Source organism: Mirounga leonina, unplaced genomic scaffold (assembly GCF_011800145.1).
Source record: "Mirounga leonina isolate KUSES-001 unplaced genomic scaffold, KU_Mleo_1.0 Mir_165, whole genome shotgun sequence".
Classification (NCBI taxonomy): Eukaryota; Metazoa; Chordata; class Mammalia; order Carnivora; family Phocidae; genus Mirounga; species Mirounga leonina.
In genome coordinates this window covers 66,677,087-66,695,860 of record NW_023270415.1, presented here as the reverse complement: position 1 = coordinate 66,695,860, position 18,774 = coordinate 66,677,087, and the positions used below count along the sequence as shown (strand labels likewise).

At 39.4% G+C, this 18,774-nt stretch overlaps 2 protein-coding genes across 12 annotated transcripts in view; one reads left to right on the top strand and one right to left on the bottom strand.

Moving 5' to 3' along the window:
* TATDN1 (TatD DNase domain containing 1) overlaps window positions 1-3,060 on the top strand; it is a 43,005-nt gene extending 39,945 nt beyond the window's left edge. For all 8 annotated transcript variants that reach the window (XM_035011903.1, XM_035011902.1, XM_035011908.1 and 5 more), the window contains one exon: window positions 2,879-3,060. In XM_035011903.1, the coding sequence (XP_034867794.1) occupies window positions 2,879-2,975 (97 nt within the window). In that variant the 3' untranslated portion in view covers window positions 2,976-3,060. The remainder of the gene's footprint in view (window positions 1-2,878) is intronic.
* Window positions 1-17,150, bottom strand: part of RNF139 (ring finger protein 139) — a 56,661-nt gene extending 39,511 nt beyond the window's left edge. For 2 of the 4 annotated variants that reach the window (XM_035011898.1, XM_035011901.1), the window contains exon 1: window positions 15,626-17,150. In XM_035011898.1, the coding sequence (XP_034867789.1) occupies window positions 15,626-15,806 (181 nt within the window). In that variant the 5' untranslated portion in view covers window positions 15,807-17,150. Of the gene's footprint in view, window positions 1-173; window positions 5,729-15,625 lie in introns of those variants that run through there. The other 2 variants (XM_035011897.1, XM_035011899.1) reach the window with 2 other exon arrangements.
* Window positions 17,151-18,774: the final 1,624 nt, after the last annotated feature.

Below are 18,774 nucleotides of genomic sequence, written 5' to 3'. Positions count from 1 at the left end.
ATTCTCATGCAGCCTCCTTGCTGATGGTTTTAAAAATACACTCTTAGCAGGAGACCTTTTTGTGTATTTTAAATTATTTGACAACCTGAATAAACCTAAGTAGTAACACATTTCTTGAGGCCTCTGAACAAAAAGGTCAAGTTATAGAAAGGATTTCCTTTTTCTAACCCAAAAGCTGGGGGAGGGGGACCAAGCAGTAATTCAGCATCGTTTTTTATTATAATACATAGCATGTGAAAAGAGGAGCTGTTTACCATCCAACTGTTAAGGAGCTACAGAGCTTATAACTTACAGGATAAGTTTGTATCATGTTAATGGGCACATCATCCAGTTTTTGTTTGCATAAGCAGATAATTTAAATAGAGATTATATCAGTCTAGTATGGTTTACCAGTTCAGGCAACTGAGCTGTTACTTTTAGGTTGTAGTAATTCCTTCCATATGTACTTTAGTTTTTAACAGATAAGAGTATTAGGTAAGCCAGATCTAAAATTCAGTGGCAGAGAACTGCAGATTTATTCTATAAAAATTATACTGGAAAGATTTTCCTTTATTAACATGCTGGTGTTGGCAAAGATTTTAAAACCGAATGTTTTAAAACCCATAGGCTGAGGAATGTTTTTAAATTCTGATTGGTAAAGAATCACTTGTAACTTTTATGAAATGTAGGTAGTTGCAAATTCAGTCAGAAGACAGAAGACAATTATTACTGAATCATTCTTTATAGAGATTTAATAGGACACTAGAGACAAGAAACTGGTATTTTTCTAGTAGCCAGCTCAGGGGAAGTATTTGCCAACAGTGTATCCACGTCAGATTTTATATACTGCCTTAATGTTAAGTACAATATAGCTGTTGACTTTAGAGACACATTTGCAAAACAAAATTCTAAGGTCTTCCAAATGCAGACTGTTAAGAACCAAGAAAGCTTGAGTATCATCTGCCATCATGAATACCAGTTGAGGAGGCAGAGCTTGGGAAAGCCAGCATTTACAAACTGAAGGTTTTTAAACCACATTTCAAAAACACACATGCCTCTAGTCTAATGCTAATTACTAATTAATTCCTACTTACAAAGTCATTTTTATCAAACCCATCTATTAACAGTTTTATGTTTTAATTATTTTTAGAGAGATCTTTCCTCCCTTTTAGATTTTAAATTCCCTGAAACACATCTTGAAGCTCCTGCATGTCAGGAAAGGCACAAGGTTACCGAGGCTACCTAGAAGAATCAGGACAGTCCCTGCCCTGCATCCGTCCACCAGATGACTAGGTACATTCTGCCAGGCACTTTGGATAGACATTGAAGGAATCAGACAGGGATCCTTAACCCTCCTGGAGCAAATACGCAGAAAGTATAATCCAAGATGTGAGTGCCGTTACAGAGGTATAAAAATATATGATGAGGACCCTAGGACATAGCAACTGCCTTCCTTGAGGAGAAATAGCTCAACTAAGGTGACACTTCAGCTGTTCACGGGGTGCAACTGGGTGTTGTGCCAGACCAAGACTAACACCTCAAGCAAAGGCAGACTGCAGAAGGGTTGGCTGCTCTGGGGAAAACAGTGAGTTTAGTGTGGCAAAAAGTAGGATGCACGGGTAAGTGATAAGCCTAGGAAGGTACAGTGAGACCAGATTGGTGAGGGCTCTTGTATGTCAACCTTAGTAGTTCAGATTTCATCAGGACCCAAAGGATTTTAAGCAGGAAAGGGGCAGTGTTTTTTTGTGGTTTTTTTGTTGTTTTTTTTTAAAAAGCTGTAGCGTATCAGCATAGAGAAAGGACTGAAAGGGAGATGGGTGGCAGGAATCATACTGATTTCACACAGTATTATGCAGGTAAGTTCCAACTGAGTAGGTAAGAGGAAAATTCTGTAGTTTACTAAGAAAATTGGGTCTTTACTGTCAATTTAAATGCTAATATATTTGCTTTTAGCACATTTTGACTTATTCAGATAAAAATTTAGTCTATATTAAGTGTGGCTGTTGCGTTACAATTATATAATTAAAAAATTCCCAGTTAATCTCTAATTCCTTTAGGTGTTCATATTTAAGAAACCCATACCAGGGACAAAAATCTTAACGAATATTTAAATGTTTAATTTGGACTTTAGAACTTTCTAATTCATGTATAAAAACATCTATATATAGTATAGCTAGAGAACAGTACTACTGATTATTATTCTAGGCACAGAAACTGAAAGGACACCTGGGCTAGTCTCGCTCTTGCAGGGAGTTAAGTACAGGAAGAGAAGCCATCTCTCCTCCCCTCACCCCAATAACCATACGTTGTTCCAAGTAAATAACTTCTAACTTCCTTTGCTGACATTGTGCTGGTCGTGATGCACCAAATTCTTGCTGCTTCTGGGACTAAGTCTCTTAGCAGTGGCTTTCAAGCTTTGCTATACCCACAATGCCACAATACCTTGGGACTCAGCACACATGTACATATATAAGACCCAAACAGAAATGAAACAGTACTTCCCTAAGTGTGATGTACTTTTCCTTTTCTTACTATTTTTTGAAAGGTCATCATGACCCACTAATGAATGCATAATGACCACAGTTTAAAGGAACTCTTCATTTTCACTGGGTCAGTTCCATTAGTTGTGGTTGACATAATGTGGGCTGGTTTTCGAATTTATTTGAACCTGGACCTTGGCTCTGGTTATATGCGAGACTGCCCCAGAAATTTGTCTCAAATTACTCTTTTAAATATCGTAACAGTTAAACTTTTCTGTTGATGGTGCTGAAAACCTTATACCTGTTAAGCTTATTATGTTAAGAGTGCTAGTACAGTAGTTTCCTTTATGTGGAAACTAATATCTTTAAAACTGAGCATATACCTGGAAATTTAACCATTTTGTTTTGTTTTCTTTTAGTCAAATACTGGAGATAATGTCAGCAGTGAGAGAGCAGGATCCATTGGAATTAGCCAATACACTATATAACAACACCATTAAAATATTTTTTTCCTGATGGTATGTTCTTTCCATTTCCCATCATTTATGTAAAATTTCATGGTAAAACTTACTGAAAGATTGAATAAAGGAATTCTCTGGAAGTTGTCTAAAGAGTTATTCCGTATTACTACATACCATACCCCCCTCATTTTTATCCATCAAGTCAGAACAGAATTTTAGTATCAATTAAGGTCTTAGTTTACAACAATGAAAACTCCCAAATATTTTGTAATTGCTTCAAAAGTCTGAAAAGGACAATTTTATGTTAACGCTGCAAACAGAATGGCCAACAAATATACTGGTTTTATTTACATCAAAATTAAACAATTAGCACATTCTGGTTTTTATACCAAAGTTTAGTTGATAAAAGCCTGTTTCTCAACTCTTACACAGTCTCTGAATCATGACTTTTGAACCCAGCTCAGCCACGTGCTACACTCAGATTTCAAAAAAGTCTCTTCTGGCAGCCTATGTTCTCCTTCATTTTAAAATACTCTACATGTAGCTTTTATCCTCTGGTCCAGATTATTTCCTTGACTTAATGTGGTTTCCTCTGATTTGCATTTGCATTTTCCCACCCATTTTAAAGAAAAACTAGGGTCCAGAGTTAGATACTTTTATATGCTTTCATTGAGGAATCTTTGGCACAGTTGACGCACTGTATTGTATCATTACATCTATTAAAAAGCTGTTTGTTCAAATTTTGTCATAAAAACGTGAAAACATTTTATTCTATGTACAATAATGTACACAAATTTAAATAGGTCACCAAAGAGACCAGAAGTAATTAAAGAGGTATATTTACAGTAGCACATCACAGTAAACGGAAAACCATTCACAGATTCAACATGGATACTGTTTTTGTGCTTGGTTACACACTGAAGTGAAGCATATTACTCCATTTTGGATGAACTGAATTTTAAACAAATAACCTCAATGATTAGTAAATGCTATTTTAATCAGTATCATCATTAAGTTCTTCAGCTGCTGGGCCTGTGTGCTGAATCACTCCATTTCTTTCTCTTTGAACATCATCATCACAATCTGTACTGTCATCTTCGTTCAATTCCCTGTCAGATTCAGCAGCAGCTTCTCTTACAGCTTCCTCTGGATTTTCATTGGGTGCAATAAATCCATTGTTGTTAGATATATTTGCATTATCCTTAATATCGTCTTCGATGTACACTTTCTGATGGCACATTGGACAAGTATCTTGGATGTACAGCCATTTCCGAAGGCAAAGTGCATGGAAGTAATGATTACATGGTGTGATGCGAGCAGATGTTGTAAACTCATGATAGCAGATTGCACATACATCATCTATTTCTTGTAAGCGGCTCCCTTTTATTTCAGGAAGTGAATTAATTTTCTTAACAGCAGTCCTACGGTTCATGAATGTCTTCCAGCCATTTTTTGCTTGTAAGTAGATGTTAAAATATGCATGTAGACACATCATACAAGCCCGAATTTTACTTCCTGACTCAAACATCATAGTGTAAGCCCCATTTCCAAACATTACTACTCCAAATATAAATTCAATAATATTGCCTGTTGAACGAACATAGTAGACATAATCATCAAGCTTTTCCCAAAGGACATTATAGTAGCCATCAATCATGAATAACGTATACACAGTGAGAGAAACAATTACTTTTAAGCAGAGTTCCACACAAAAGGCTGTAACTGCGAACAACCATGTATTTAGTGCATAGTGATGCCAAAGAATGTAACTGAGTAAAACAGGAAGAACAAACAGGCAAGCAGAGACAAAGAGCACAGGAAAATGTCTACGGAAAGATGACACATGAGAGGCACTGAGAGACATTAATACAGGGTCTGTCATTCCGTGGATGAAATGCAGGACTGCAGTTAGTAAAAGGCACATGTTTCTACTTAAGCGAATAAGTCTCTCTTCTGGTCTTAGCCCACTTAAACCAGTCTGAAGAGCCAAAATAAAAAATAAAACAGGTGCTACGAAGCCAAGCCGCCTGTCATCTTCTTCGGTTGATCCAATAAAGGCCAATATTCCAAGGCCCAAATAATGGGCTATTGAGGAAATTACAGCGCTCATGCCCAGTACAGTTAGTGTAGAATCACATCCACTAATTATAAGATTGCAAATGAGGTCCCAGAAGTCATCCCAAGAAATAAAGAAGGAATCCGTTTCATTTGCCATCCTTAAAATGTACATCAACACTGTAGCCTGAGCTGTAATTCTTGTTAGCCAAAAGACTCTCAGTATATCTGGGAAACGAATCCTCTTCCATGTGTCCTCCATTAATAACTGTAATCCATAAATTCTATACATGTGCCTCACTAAAAGATAAACATACCGTGTAGAATAATAAAACCACTTAAGCTTCACTGCCAAGACAAGCACTGTGTTTAATGTGAGAATCAAGGAAGAAGTAAAAACTAAAGTCTCTCGGATGTGCAACGGGAGCTCTGTGATTAAGCCTATTACAGGAACCAAGAGATCCAAAATAATTAATTGTGAATAGATGGAATGAATTTGTAATAGTGTAATGTATCCAATTCCTAAGGTTAGCTGTAGAACGATGAGTGCCATCCACAGCGAGGGCCCTTTTCGAGGAAGCAGCTCAATTCCGAAAGCTGATGTGTTGTAGGCACCATAGAAGTCAATGTGCAAAGAAGCATAATAATTTACCAACACTGAAGTTGCAGCTAACAGAAAGGCTGAACTGTACATGTAAAACTTGAAAAGTGATCGTTGTGACAAGATCAGAACAATACTGGATACAAATATACCTAAAAAAAAAAAAAAAAGAAGAAGGAAAGAAAGGTCATTTGAGTGCAACATTTTTTAAAAGATTTTATTTATTTGAGAGAGAGAGAATGCCCGAGAATGCCCGTGCGAGCACAAGCGGGGAAAGGGGTAGAGGGAGAGGGAGAAGCAGACCCCAGCTAAGCAGGGAGCCTCATGCGGGGCGCAATCCCAGGACCCTGAGATCATGACCTGAGCGGAAGGCAGACACTTAACCAACATTTTTAAGAATGTTTTTGTACTAACAGTTATGCCCCTCTTCCCTTAATTAGGAAATACAATATTTTCAAAGTTATGAACATTAAGTCTCAAGACAGTTTAGGCTTAAGGGCCATGAAAAGTTTTGTAAAGTCAGAGTTCAACAGATCAATCATACTATTTTTTAAAATATTATTCCTTATCTTTTAAGTTCCAAATTCAAGTAGTACTACATATCCAGACACCAAATTACTAAATGATCTTCAAGATTAGTTATTAGTGATACCTACATTTTAACAAGTTTTTAAATCTTGAAAGAACATGTCCTTTATAATTTCATAACCACTAAAAATAACCAAAATGCAAGTATTTGTTCCTGTTAAATCTTAGATTTCTTTTTCTTAAAAGTGTTCTTTAGGAAATCAAGTTTAACTTTTATACTTGTACCTAATGCCGCCTTCTTCTCAGTGAACTGCTGGCTTTTATTTTTCCTGCTCCTTAAATGTGTGCATTCCCCCTTGGGTCCAAATACAGGGTTTTTTGTTTGTTTTCCCCTCTCTACATACTTTCCTACAGATTTCAGAAACATCATCCAAGTTCTTTTTCCTGTACATTACTCTATCTCTTACTACAGTCAACGCTTTTTATTCTTCAAATTACAAAAACATTCAGAAAACCAAAGCATGTTTTAAAAAAATGGAATAAGTGCCCCCCCACACTCCATATGTAACAAAGTACAGTGTGATGTGTGTGATGTGCATCCAGCATCATCTTTCTTTGTGCTCTGACAAATTTTGTGAGATCACAATAAACATTATTGCCCAAGGTTTCAATATGGAAAGGATATCCAAATATACACCTGATTCCACTTCTACGTTACAAGTGCAATACTCAAGATTTCTAAAACCTAACTGACTTCAAATAACTCTTGAGATTTCCAGTTTCAGTTAAAGGTAACATTATTCTCTTAATGGCACCTCCAGCCCCGAACCCTAAAACTTTGACAGTTATTTGCCAATTCTACTAACACCTGTTACTTTCCCCCTTTTCTCAGTGACACCAACCTGTTAGCCGGTCTCTAAAAACGCTTGTCCAAATCTATCTACAATCCCATCTAGCCACAAAGTGCCTTTCTGCATTTCTTTGCTCAAAAGCAGCAGCCCTTGAAATTACTATCAACAAAAATCTACATTCCTTGTCCACTCACTCAAGGATTCAATGTGGTATTCCTTCCAACACACACCCCACCACTCCAGACTTTCTCCAACACACCCCTTTCTCTGCCATAACCGCAGCTGTGTTTACATTCTTCTCTTTGCCTGGTACGGTGAGCTTCCCAAATCCCTGACTGTTCAAATCCTACCCATCCAACAGACCAATTTTCTCTGATAGTTACTGATCTTTGAAATTACCAACAGAACTCAGTGAAATGCCCAATACTCATACACTACCTGATATTGTAGGTTTGTAATTATCTGAGGAGGTCATCTACCCTGTTATATAATGTATCCTTGTGATAGCAAGCAAGGATTCTACCTTGCACATTATGAATCCCAAAATATTCTGCAGAAAATAAATTATTTCACTGTTTATTGACATAACTGGGGAAATGTTAACGTAGAATTCTGGATTCCCAGAATTCCCACATGGAAACTGAAACCTATGAAAAGCTAAGACAAAGCTGAGAAACCAGAGCTTGGAGTACAGCAAAAATGGCAAACCCCAAATTAAACATCATCTGTCCACCTTATTTCAGCACGTAATCAAGGAAAGACACCGCATATTACAATGGAGGCATTTTACAATCTATTGCATATACAAGCAAGGGCTAGTTCTTCTAAATGATGACTTTCCCCATGAACTTAAAATTCATCCTGTGCCAACCTGTCAGGTCATTTGTGAAAAGGAGAACAAAAGGACACAATCACCTGAAAGACACATGAGTCTCTGCATAAGAACCATCTGATTCCTGGAACAAATGGGCCACTAATAATCTCCCAAAGAGTTGACAGCTGTGAATAGGCCCTTTCAATAGAAAATAACTTTTTTTGGAGGTTTAGAAACATTTTCACATAAGGTAACAGGAAATGGAAGCCACTATATGTAATCTTGCTTTCTCTACATAGAAAAACAAAAGTCAGTATTTTTCCTGAGACAAAACTTAATCTCCTAAAACAAGTCAAAACAACACCCAAATAACTTCAGTTCTATTTTATGCCACGTATAAGGGGAAAGCCAAACAGGGACTGTAAAGTATTTTTGTCAACTTGCTATTCACAAAGGGGTAAATTAATCTTTACCTGTGAATATTCATGAACTCTGCTGTAATTTATAAACCAGTCCTTTTTATTCTAATAGTTTTCCTTGAAGCTTATTTTTACACACAAATGAAGGAATGATTTGATTTTTAGAAATATTTCTGTAGAAAAAGTGTATTTTGCTTCATGCAAATGTATCAAAGGGAAAAAAGGGGAAGAGATGATAGACAATGTAGTGAGACTATACTCAAAGTCTGGATGTATCCTAGCAAGTAACAGTAAGATACCACTCTTCTTGGGGCACTGGGTGGCTCAGATGGTTAAGCTTCTGCCTTCAGCTCAGGTCATGATCTCCAGGTCCTGGGACTGAGCCCCACATAGGGTACCCTGCTCAGCAGGGAGTTTGCTTCTGCCTCTCCCCCTGCTCATGCCCTCTCTCTCTGTCTCAATTAAAAAAAATAAATAAAAAATACCACTCTTGATTAAAATTATACCCCAAGACATAATGATGAAACATTTCAAGAATAGTATCAAGTTATTTTAATTCCTACCCAAAAGTTGCATGTATGTAAGGTGCTTACATTTTTCTTTTATATCATGTTCCTATTAATGGAATGTAGGAAAAATCAGCTCTCATTTCACAGAAAAAGCCAACTTGCCAAGTAACAAGTCTCTCCAGTAACACTCCTCCAATACTTTAGGGAGTATTGCCAATAGCATCAAAGTTTGTTGCCTTTTCACAACTTCAGATATAAAACTCTTGGTATTTATCCTAGAGGCCTAAGAGAATTAAGCCCAGAGGTAGAGTTTCTCACTAGGATTTAAGAGTGATCCGAAGAAGCAATCAAGACTATATATAAATGCTACTTTATGAAGAAAAATCACCATGGGGCACTGGAGAATAGGAGTAACTGAAAGCACATCTCAGGGATCCAGTTCTCCAGTGATTAGAGTTTTACTGAAGTCTTCAGGGTAGGAAAACAGGCAAGGAGCAAAATCAATTCAGGAGCTCTGAAGATATACAGAACTCAATTCAGGAGAGAGTTCAGGAAGGACCTTTGCAATGTGACTATCAGAAACAAGCAAACAAAACAAACACTACCCAGGCACAGTGTACAACAAAGCATTTAACCCCTTTATGTGTAAAACACATTCATACCTTCTTTAACCTTGTCTGGAAACTTAGGACTAAAAATTAGAAGGAAATAAGACATTACATTTATAACTTTCCAGGTATCTTTAAGTACCTTTTAAACATGATCTAAAGAAAACTGTGGAAAAACATTTAAATGCCTAACACAGTAAAGATGGAACAGCACAGAAATGTTATGATTACCTTAATCCAAAGGGAGCCCTCAGCAATGAAATGTAGACAAAGTAAATAAAATATCTTGAAATGTTAATCTATAGGTATACTTGATAAACCAGAGCATAAAGAAAATTTTGCTATCAAACTCTCATTTTGGGTTAAAAAGGGTATTCTCTTTTATTAATCAGAACACTAAGTTTTTGCTTCTACGATTTTTAACATGTTTTTATTAAAAAGAAATCTGAATATAATTTTTTAAAACAAACCTTATAGGTATTAGAGGAAGAATAAAGTTTTTCATAAATATATTCATAAACACATTCTTTTTTGCTTTTTACCCAAAGGGGATCTCATTGTAAACGTGGAGATTTTTTTACCTTTAAAAAAAAAATGCATTTCTGATTACTTATCAAAGAAGGCATCTTCCAATTTATTGACCATTCATGTTTCTTCCTCTGAATTCCCAATTTATCTTTTGTCCATTCATCTATGGAGTTGTTTTTCCTTCTTGAGTTGCCGACACTTAAAAATAATATGACTACAAATTCTTTGTCAGTTACCTGGACTGCAAGTATCTTCTCCAGGTATGTGGCTGGTCTGTTCACATTTTTGATTTTTTAGGTTTTTAATTTTAATGTTGTTGGATTTATCAATCTTTATTTATAAATTTACTTTCAAATATATGTATATGTGTGTGTATGTGCTCTTTTTTGAGGGGTAGAGGGGCAGTGGGAAAGGGAGAGAGAGACTCTTAAGGAGACTCCACACCCAGCACTGAGCCTGATGCAGGGCTCAATCTCAGAACCCGGAGATCATGACCTGAACCAAAATCAAGAGTCAGAGGCTTAACAGACTGAGCCACCCAGGCGCCCTGACTTTCATATATTTTTAAAATGTATTTGTCAGAGAGAGAGCAGGAGATCGCACAAGCAGGGGGAGGGGCAGGCAGAGGGAGAAGCAGGCTCCCTGCTGAGCAAGGAGCCTGATGCAGGACTCCATCCCAGGACCCAGGGATCATGACCTGAGCTGAAGGAAGATGCTTAACTGAATGAGCTACCCAGGCATCCCAACTTTCATATATTTTTAAAGAATTTCTCCCTTACTCTAAAAAACAAAAACCTCTATATTCTCCTATATTTTCTTCTAAAAATTTTAAAGTTCTGCTTTTCACATTTATGTATTAAGCCACTTAGAACTGTTTATATATTGGTAGTTAGGGATCCAGTATATTTTCCATACAACTAAATGACCATTACCTGAATAGTCTATATTTACCTCCATGTATATACTTCAATTCTAATTCTGAAACACATCAAGTTTCTCTATATACATGGATGCACTGTTTCTGGGCTTTCTATTCTGTGCTATTGGTCTATTGTCGATCTCAGTGATTCTTAACAAGGATCAGATTTTGCACCAACCCCACCTCCCTACCCCCACACCAAGCATTTGGTAATTTCTAAATATCTAGAGACATTTTTAGCAATCACAAAAGGGGGAAGAAGGGTGCTAATGGATATGCAATGGGTAGAAGACAAGGACACTGCTAAAAATCCTGCAATTCACAGAACAGCACCCTCCACCTCCCCAAGAATTACCCAGTCCAAAATGTCAATAGTGTTGTTGAGAATTCCTAACCTGTCCCTATCGTTTCAAAATTACTACTGCTTCAATGTTTTCTCACTTCAAAGGTTTTCTGAGTTCTTTCTAAAGCACCAAAAATAACTCTCATTCTTTTAAAAAAAATTATTGTATGTCTAAGCCTAATAAAAGAACAGATTCCCTTTTAATAGATATTTAGATTAACTATTTTGTTATTACCAACAATGCTGCAATGAAAATCCTTTCCCATAGTCTTTGAACAAGTACAACTATGTCTCTAGGTCAAATTCTTAGAATTGTGAGTCAAAAGGTGTATGATGAATTTCAGTAGCTAGTGTCAAAAGCCTTTACACAAGTGACAGCAACCAAAATGTGTAACTTTACTCATTTCCCCACACCTTTGACAAACTAGTTTTTATTTGAATGTTGAACTCTTCACCAATCTGATAACTGAAATTCTGTTCTGACGGCATTTCTTTCATTATAAATGAGGCTGAGTTATTTTTCTTTTGCATACTGACCATCTGCATTTCATTTATTGGGAACTGCTTATCCTGGACCCATTTTTCTCTGGGAGTGTAAATTTTTCCTAATGAGAGTAGAACTTTTATTCAATTTCATACAATGCGAATAGTATCCTCAGTTTGTCATTTTTAAGAGCTAAAAAAAAAAGTTTTGTCGTAAGAAAGTTTTTCATTTTTATATATTCAGATTTATCGAATTTTCCCTTGTAATTTTGGGGTTTTGTGTGTTTAGAAAGGCCTTTCCACTTCAATGAATTATCATTACATGAGTAATACTATTAAAACAAACTCCTATGCTTGTATTTTCTGCCTTGGATTTAGATTTGTTAATTCAGCATTATGCTGCACTGGGTTGCGTTTCATTTAGCATTTAACACCTCCTAAGAATAGCTTAATATTCTTAAATACTCTGTATATTGTGATTTGATTTTATTTGGATCTCTAAAATGAGATGCTTTATATTCTGATCTGCTGAAATTCTCATATGAGTTTGATACCAAAAGTGCAGTGATAGTACTTTTCTGTAGGGGGAGGGGAGTTAATTCTTTAGAGATGAGATACAAAATTGGTAATGCTTTTTAGAGAATAGATTTCCATTTTTACAATTTCATTTTAAAGAAAAAAGTGAGACCAAGTTTTGAGATTTAGATATAATAATACTGAGAGGTCTACAATTATTAAAAAAAAAAAAATAACCAGGTGTAGAACAATTAATTTCAACTATCCTTTGGTATCTTTTACACACAAACCTGTCACTTTCAATAACAAGAGCTGCCTCATTGAATGGGCCTCAAATATTGGAGACATTTGGTTTTTGTTTTTTTTTTAAAGATTTTATTTATTTATTTGACAGAGAGAAACACAGCGAGAGAGGGAACACAAGCAGGGGGAGTGGGAGAGGGAGAAGCAGGCTTCCCGCGGAGCAGGGAGCCCGATGCGGGGCTCGATCCCAGGACCCTGGGATCATGACCTGAGCCGAAGGCAGACGCTTAACGACTGAGCCACCCAGGCGCCCCGAAGACATTTGTTTTTATTCAAGGTGAATTTTTAGCAACAAAACCAGTTTTTAATAATTTTATCATTCTCGGGGCACCTGGGTGGTGTAGTCTGTTAAGCGTCTGATTCTTGGCTTCAGCTCAGGTCAAGCTCTCAGGGTCGTGAGATCGAGCCCCACTGTCAGGCTCCGCACTCAGTGGGGAGTCTACTTGGGATTCTCTCCCTCTCCCACTTGTGCTCCCTCTCTAAAATAAATGAATCAATCTTAAGAAAAAAAAAGAATTTTATCATTCTCACAAATGTGAAAATTTGGCAAACTACACTGGCATAATGTAAGGAGCAGTCCAGGTAAGAGATCTGGAAAATATTTTGTATTTCTCACAAAGTGTGAACAAAAATTCTGGGAACAAAGCACCAAAATTATGCTGATGCCTTCTAAAGACCAAAATATCTGTACTGTCTTAATTGAAGTGTAGAACTATTTTTTTAGTTATCAAGCTTATTAAGAGCTAACACTTAGTAGCCTATAATACTAGGACCAGGTACTATTCTGAGAACATCCTAACTCATTTATTATCCTTAACACCTTATGACAGACCATTATTGCCCAACTTTAAAAATGTAAAGGTAAGCAAAGAGAGGTACAGAGCAGTTAAGTTACTCGCCTGAGGTCACATTCTACTTTAACTTGTCGAATACAAACTTCCATGATTTACTACCAAAATCAGCATGAATTACAAGGAAAATACCAAAGTCCTTAAGTGTTCTTAAACTACAAATGATTTAATTAAGGAACATACTCCCTTTTCCTTAAAGCTCCTGAGCCTAGCGCTCAACTCTGAGAGTACTGCATTAAAGCACCTGGTCACAAAGGGATTGTCAGAGGATATGTAGTCACAGGCCAAAAGAACATTCAAGGCAGTGGCTACACTATTTGCCAATGAATACATGAATCCTCTCAAACACAGCTGTTTTGTTTTTTGGGTTTTTTTTTACCTTTTTTTTTTTTTTTTGCTCCATCATGACTTCCTCTCAAAACAGAAGCAAGGAAAGTCATCCCCCCATCCCCTTTGTCTATATTATATTCGGTTAGTTTCCAAAGCAGCACTTGGTTATCCCAAAATTGATAAAGTTCCCTACAAGTCTGTTAGCTTCTGTTCTCTCTCTAGCAAGCTCTCTCCCATCCTCTGGAGTTAAGGAATAGAAATGATAATTTTTCTCCATTTCTCTCCATACCAAGAATTGGCATAGATCTTGCCTGCATGCATATATCATGAACAAATGTGGATAGGTATGGCGGGGAAAGAGGGCTGGCAGTTCATCAGGCTCAGCTGGAACCCCTAAGCAACTACACTGAGATAAGGAACTGCCTGTTAATTTATGATCATGATGAGTGGTTTCTAACTGGCAGAAATAAAATGCCTTCCCAACAGGTCCCCCTTATTAATTTTACTTTAACGTTATTTAACTGAAATCACTTTTACCCATGACTACCAGAATTAAGCAAAATACGTTAAGTATGAAAGATTAAAACTAGTGAATGCTTTCTTTTTAAGCTGAGGTATAACTGACACATAACATTATGTAGAACATGATGATTCCATATTTGTATAGGCTGTGAAATCATACAGCTCCACTTTTGCCACAAATAATGAGGGCATTACACTTTTGCAGGGATAAGTAGGAATGACTGGAATTAAATAGCTTGTGCGTTACTGAGAAATCTTGTGCTAAAGAACATCACTTTCACATCTGTTAAAGATCTAGCATATGATCATTACTATATCATTCTGTATCTGGATAGCAGCTGAAAGTGAACCACACTTGATGTCAGAAGATTTTTAAGCCTAGGCTCTGACAACCACTTAATTGCTGTATATCAAAAGCAAAACACACTAAACCTCTATGCCCCTCAGTTTCCTCATTTAAAAAAATGAGAATGACACAATCCACCTCTGAGGGACGTTTATGCTTTACAAAAGTAAAGTACCAAACAAAATATTATTTATTGCTAATAACAAAACTCAACATTTTCGCGGGGGGGTGGGGGTGGGGCGGGCGGGAGATAAAGAAGCAACAGATGGCTCCTAATTCAGAAAGGCTTGGTTAAGGATCTCATCATCAACTCTTCCTCAGCAAACTTCAAAAATCACAAGCCTACTAAGAATTACCTCATCAACAAAATTTGCCAAGTTTCAATTACTTTAAAAAATTCTTTTATGCATAAATGCTTCTCACTCTGGTAATGCAAGTGAAGATGGGGAGTGAAACATAAGATATTTTTAACACTCCATTCATATACAACAAAGACACTGATTTTCAGAAGTCTCTTCTGGAAAAGTCTCATGACTTTCTAGCCACGTTTTTATAGCCATTTTCAATACCTCTCTATTCATGGAAAATTTTAGGACTCGTTACAAGCATCGCCGTCTTCATGAGCACTTTTAGTAATGGTCTCAAGGTCTGACATTCAAAACCCTCTTTCTTTTGGATGTCATTTACCGCAGACACTTCCCGATCATGTGGACTCCGTGGATACAGAAGTGACAACATACGAGTACTCTGCATTTTGGAAAGGGGGAAACTGAGGCCCAGGCTTTGGCACTCCAAGCCCAAGGTCACACGGCGAGACCGGGGCAAACAGCTGCTATTTTTCTAAGGCTGTCGCATAAGACGCGGCAAGCCAGCACTCATTCCCCAAGGGAAACAGCAGGCAAAGAGCCGCATGCTCACACATCCATGCCTTCTCCCCACCCTCGGGTGCAAAAATGAAAGAGGGCTGACTCTTTAGGAGGACCGCTCCGCTGTCAACTCTGAGGTAAGTGTCATCTCTTCCCCCCTTCCCAACCTGCAAAGACGCCCCTATTGGCGAAGAAACTGGTTCTCAAACACACATACACACACTATCCACAGCTTGCGCACCGTGCCCGCTCCCTAAAGCACGTTTCGGCCCTCAAAGCCATCCCGGGACGCAAGCTACCCCGTTCCCCTTACCAAGGAGCCGGAGGAAGATCTGGAGCCCGATGCAGAACCGACTTTGGCTGGAATCGTAGTAGGAGTTGAAGATGGCGTCGATGATGTAGAGGCAGGGCACCCGGAGCGCCACCTCGAGCGCCGCCCAGACCTGCTGATGGGCCATCCGCACCTGCTGCTGCGGGGGCCCCACCGCCGCCATGAGCCGCTGCCACACCGGGGCTGGGCGAGCCGGGCAGGGCCGCGCGGGGCAGGGCCCGGGGCCGCGGCCAGGGGCGGGGGCTAAGGCGGGCGACTCCGCCCCCGCCCTCCCTCCTCTGCTCTCTTACGGCCCGCCCCGCCGCCCGCTCGCCTCTCTCGAGCTGGAGCAGGCGGCGGAGGCAGCGGCGGCGGCTCCCGGGAGGCCTCGGGGTGTCGGTGTTTCCGGTCGGCTAAGGTCTGGCTCCTCCTCCCTCCAACACCTCCCCCGCCCGCGGAGCCACCATCTTGACCTCGCCCGCCTGCCTCCGCCGTTGCTGCTGTTTGGAGGCCAGGCGCCTGCGCCCGCGGTCACGCGAGACCGCAGAGCCCGCGCGGCTGATTGCATCATAATCCGGCGCTGGGGGCGCTCCCCAAACGTCATCGCGCACGGCGTAGCAATCGTCTCGCAGTGTTGCTATGGTTTCCGCCCACCTTCGCGGCTTTGGCCAGACGGCATGGCGCAGGCGCTTTCCGGAAGCCGCGCCCTCTTGACTGAGTGGCTTCTTCACAGGAGGCGATGTCAGCGTCGGTTGGGCTAGGGACTCCCTGCCTCCGTGGGCGGGAATTATTAGCTGTTTTATCATAGTCCATTAAACATCCCATAAACGTGGTTCAGAGCTGCTTGGGAGGAGGAAAGCAAAGGACGCCGCCCGCCAGACCTACCCCCACTCCACGCGGAGGCAGGATCTGGGAGAGGGCAAACATTCCGGGGAAAATACCTGCGAGGCCGCCTGGGGTCCTGCTGGAGCGTCGCTAAGCGCGCTTTCTGCAGCGGCCGCACTACGTGGCACTGGGCTAGGTGTGGTAGTCGCTGCCAAGAAAAGCATCGCCCTCATCTCTTTGCACAGCACCTTTCCTACCTTCTACCCGATTGGGCAGAACTGAGGACGCTCATCGGCCGCATTTTGCTAATGTTAAGGGCCACTGTGATTTAAGGGCAAGAACCCAGGCCTCTTTGTTTCTAGTCTTTGAGGTAAGCGCATCCAGGAAATCCCTTCTTCCCTCCTCCGGGAAGAAGCCATAATTAAGTTTTTGTAGGGGATCAGAATATGCCACCCCAAAATATGCCACTTTGACATAAGGATTATTTTGAGCGGAAGGTAGTTGAGAAACAGCAGCAGAAGCTTAAAAAAAAATTTAAGATCCCTGCCTGCCCTCCTCGCTGCCACCATTTGTCTAAAAAGCAGGGCATAAATTTCCATTTGTAAAATGGAAATTAGCTTTTAACTAATAGTTTTAATAGAGGATAATCACCCATGTAGATCCCTGATACGAATGGATAGCAGAGCAGTTTGGGCTAGGAGCCCAGATGAGTCAGGTTCTTCCTGTTTTATCTCCCTTAAGGCTGGGTTAGTAAAGTAAAGCAAAAAACAACAAAAAAATAATTTCGTAGAGAAGTGACAAAAGAAAAAGGGGTTTAGGCTTTCAGGGATGGCTAACTTGTGGTAAAGTAAACATATGGGGGAAACTAATGGAAGATAAGGAGTCCTTTAGTAAGGTTTGTGGGTGATTGAGAGTCTTAAGTGTTGCCCTCTTCTTGGTAAGGGAGAGGGAGACACCTTTACAAATATGTGTATAAGTAGTAAGCTGATGTGGCCGTGGCTAGTAAGAGTCAAATTTGGGATTAGAACCCAGGACTACCTGAAGCTTAGAACTTCAGGGATCTTTGATTCCTTCCTCTTCTCACCCACAGCCAGTCTGCTACCACATTGTATCCCTTCTTTCCTCAGTCTCTTGTACCTCTTTTCTATTCTTTGTATTGTCACTGCCACTCTCCTAACCCAAGATCCTACTGTAGCTTGCCTGATTAACTGCAATATCCTCATTATGATTATTATGATCACCACTTTTCCTAATCTAGTCTGTTTACCTCTGCCAGGTTAATTTTCCCAAATTGCACATCTGGGGGATAAACTTGTGGTTCTGACAAAATTCCCAAAGGAAAGCAAACTTGATGAGAGGACTATTAAGGTTTATACAGAAAACCTCACAGATGTAAATTAGCTTCTCAACTCACCTGTTATTCCGCCTTGATTGCAATTTAAAGCAAAAAAGAGACAAGCTGTTAGAGAGAAAAGAGTCTACAAGGATTAATCTTAAGGAGTGTGGTAGAGAAGGCAGGCGAGTACCATTATAGTATGATCATGCAAAATGGAGAATAAAATAGTTCATGGGTTTCCCTCCAATTTTTATTCAAAAAGTTGAATGTAGTAAATAGTAAATAAAAATCTTGAAAAAATGCTTCAGCCCTTATTGTTTTAATGGTTTCTCATCTTAATTTGATGCACAAATTTTATTACTATAGAAATTTTTTTTTTAAGATTTTATTTTTTTATTTATTTGACAGAGACAGAGATAGCAAGAGCAGGAACACAAGCAGCGGGAGTGGGAGAGGGAGAGCAGGCTTCCCGCCAAGGAGGGAGCCCGATGTGGGACTCGATCCCAGGACCCTGGGATTATGACCTGAGCCGAAGGCAGACGCTTAACAACTGAGCCACCCAGGTGCCCTAGTATAGAATTTTTTTAAAGATTTTATTTATTTGACAGCAGGAGCGATAGAGTACTAGCGGGGTGGGGGGCAGGGGGTGATGGGGCGCACAGGGTGAGGGAGAAGACTCCCCACTGAGCAGGGAGCCTGAGATGGGGCTTGATCTCAGGACCCTGGGACCCCAACCGGAGCTGAATGCAAATGCTTAACCAACCATCAGTATAAGAATTTCTAATTTAAACTAAATCCCATTTGGGCCAAGAACTCTCAGGAGTGGTGGTATGGTCATTCTTATCTTACATGACTTCAAGTACATCCCTTTAAACTCTGGATCTTACTTTCCCTATCTATAAAACGACAGTTTAATAAGATCCCGGCAAAGTACTTTAAAATACTATCTTAAAACTAAATGTGTATTACTGCGGTGGTTTTTAGAAAGCTT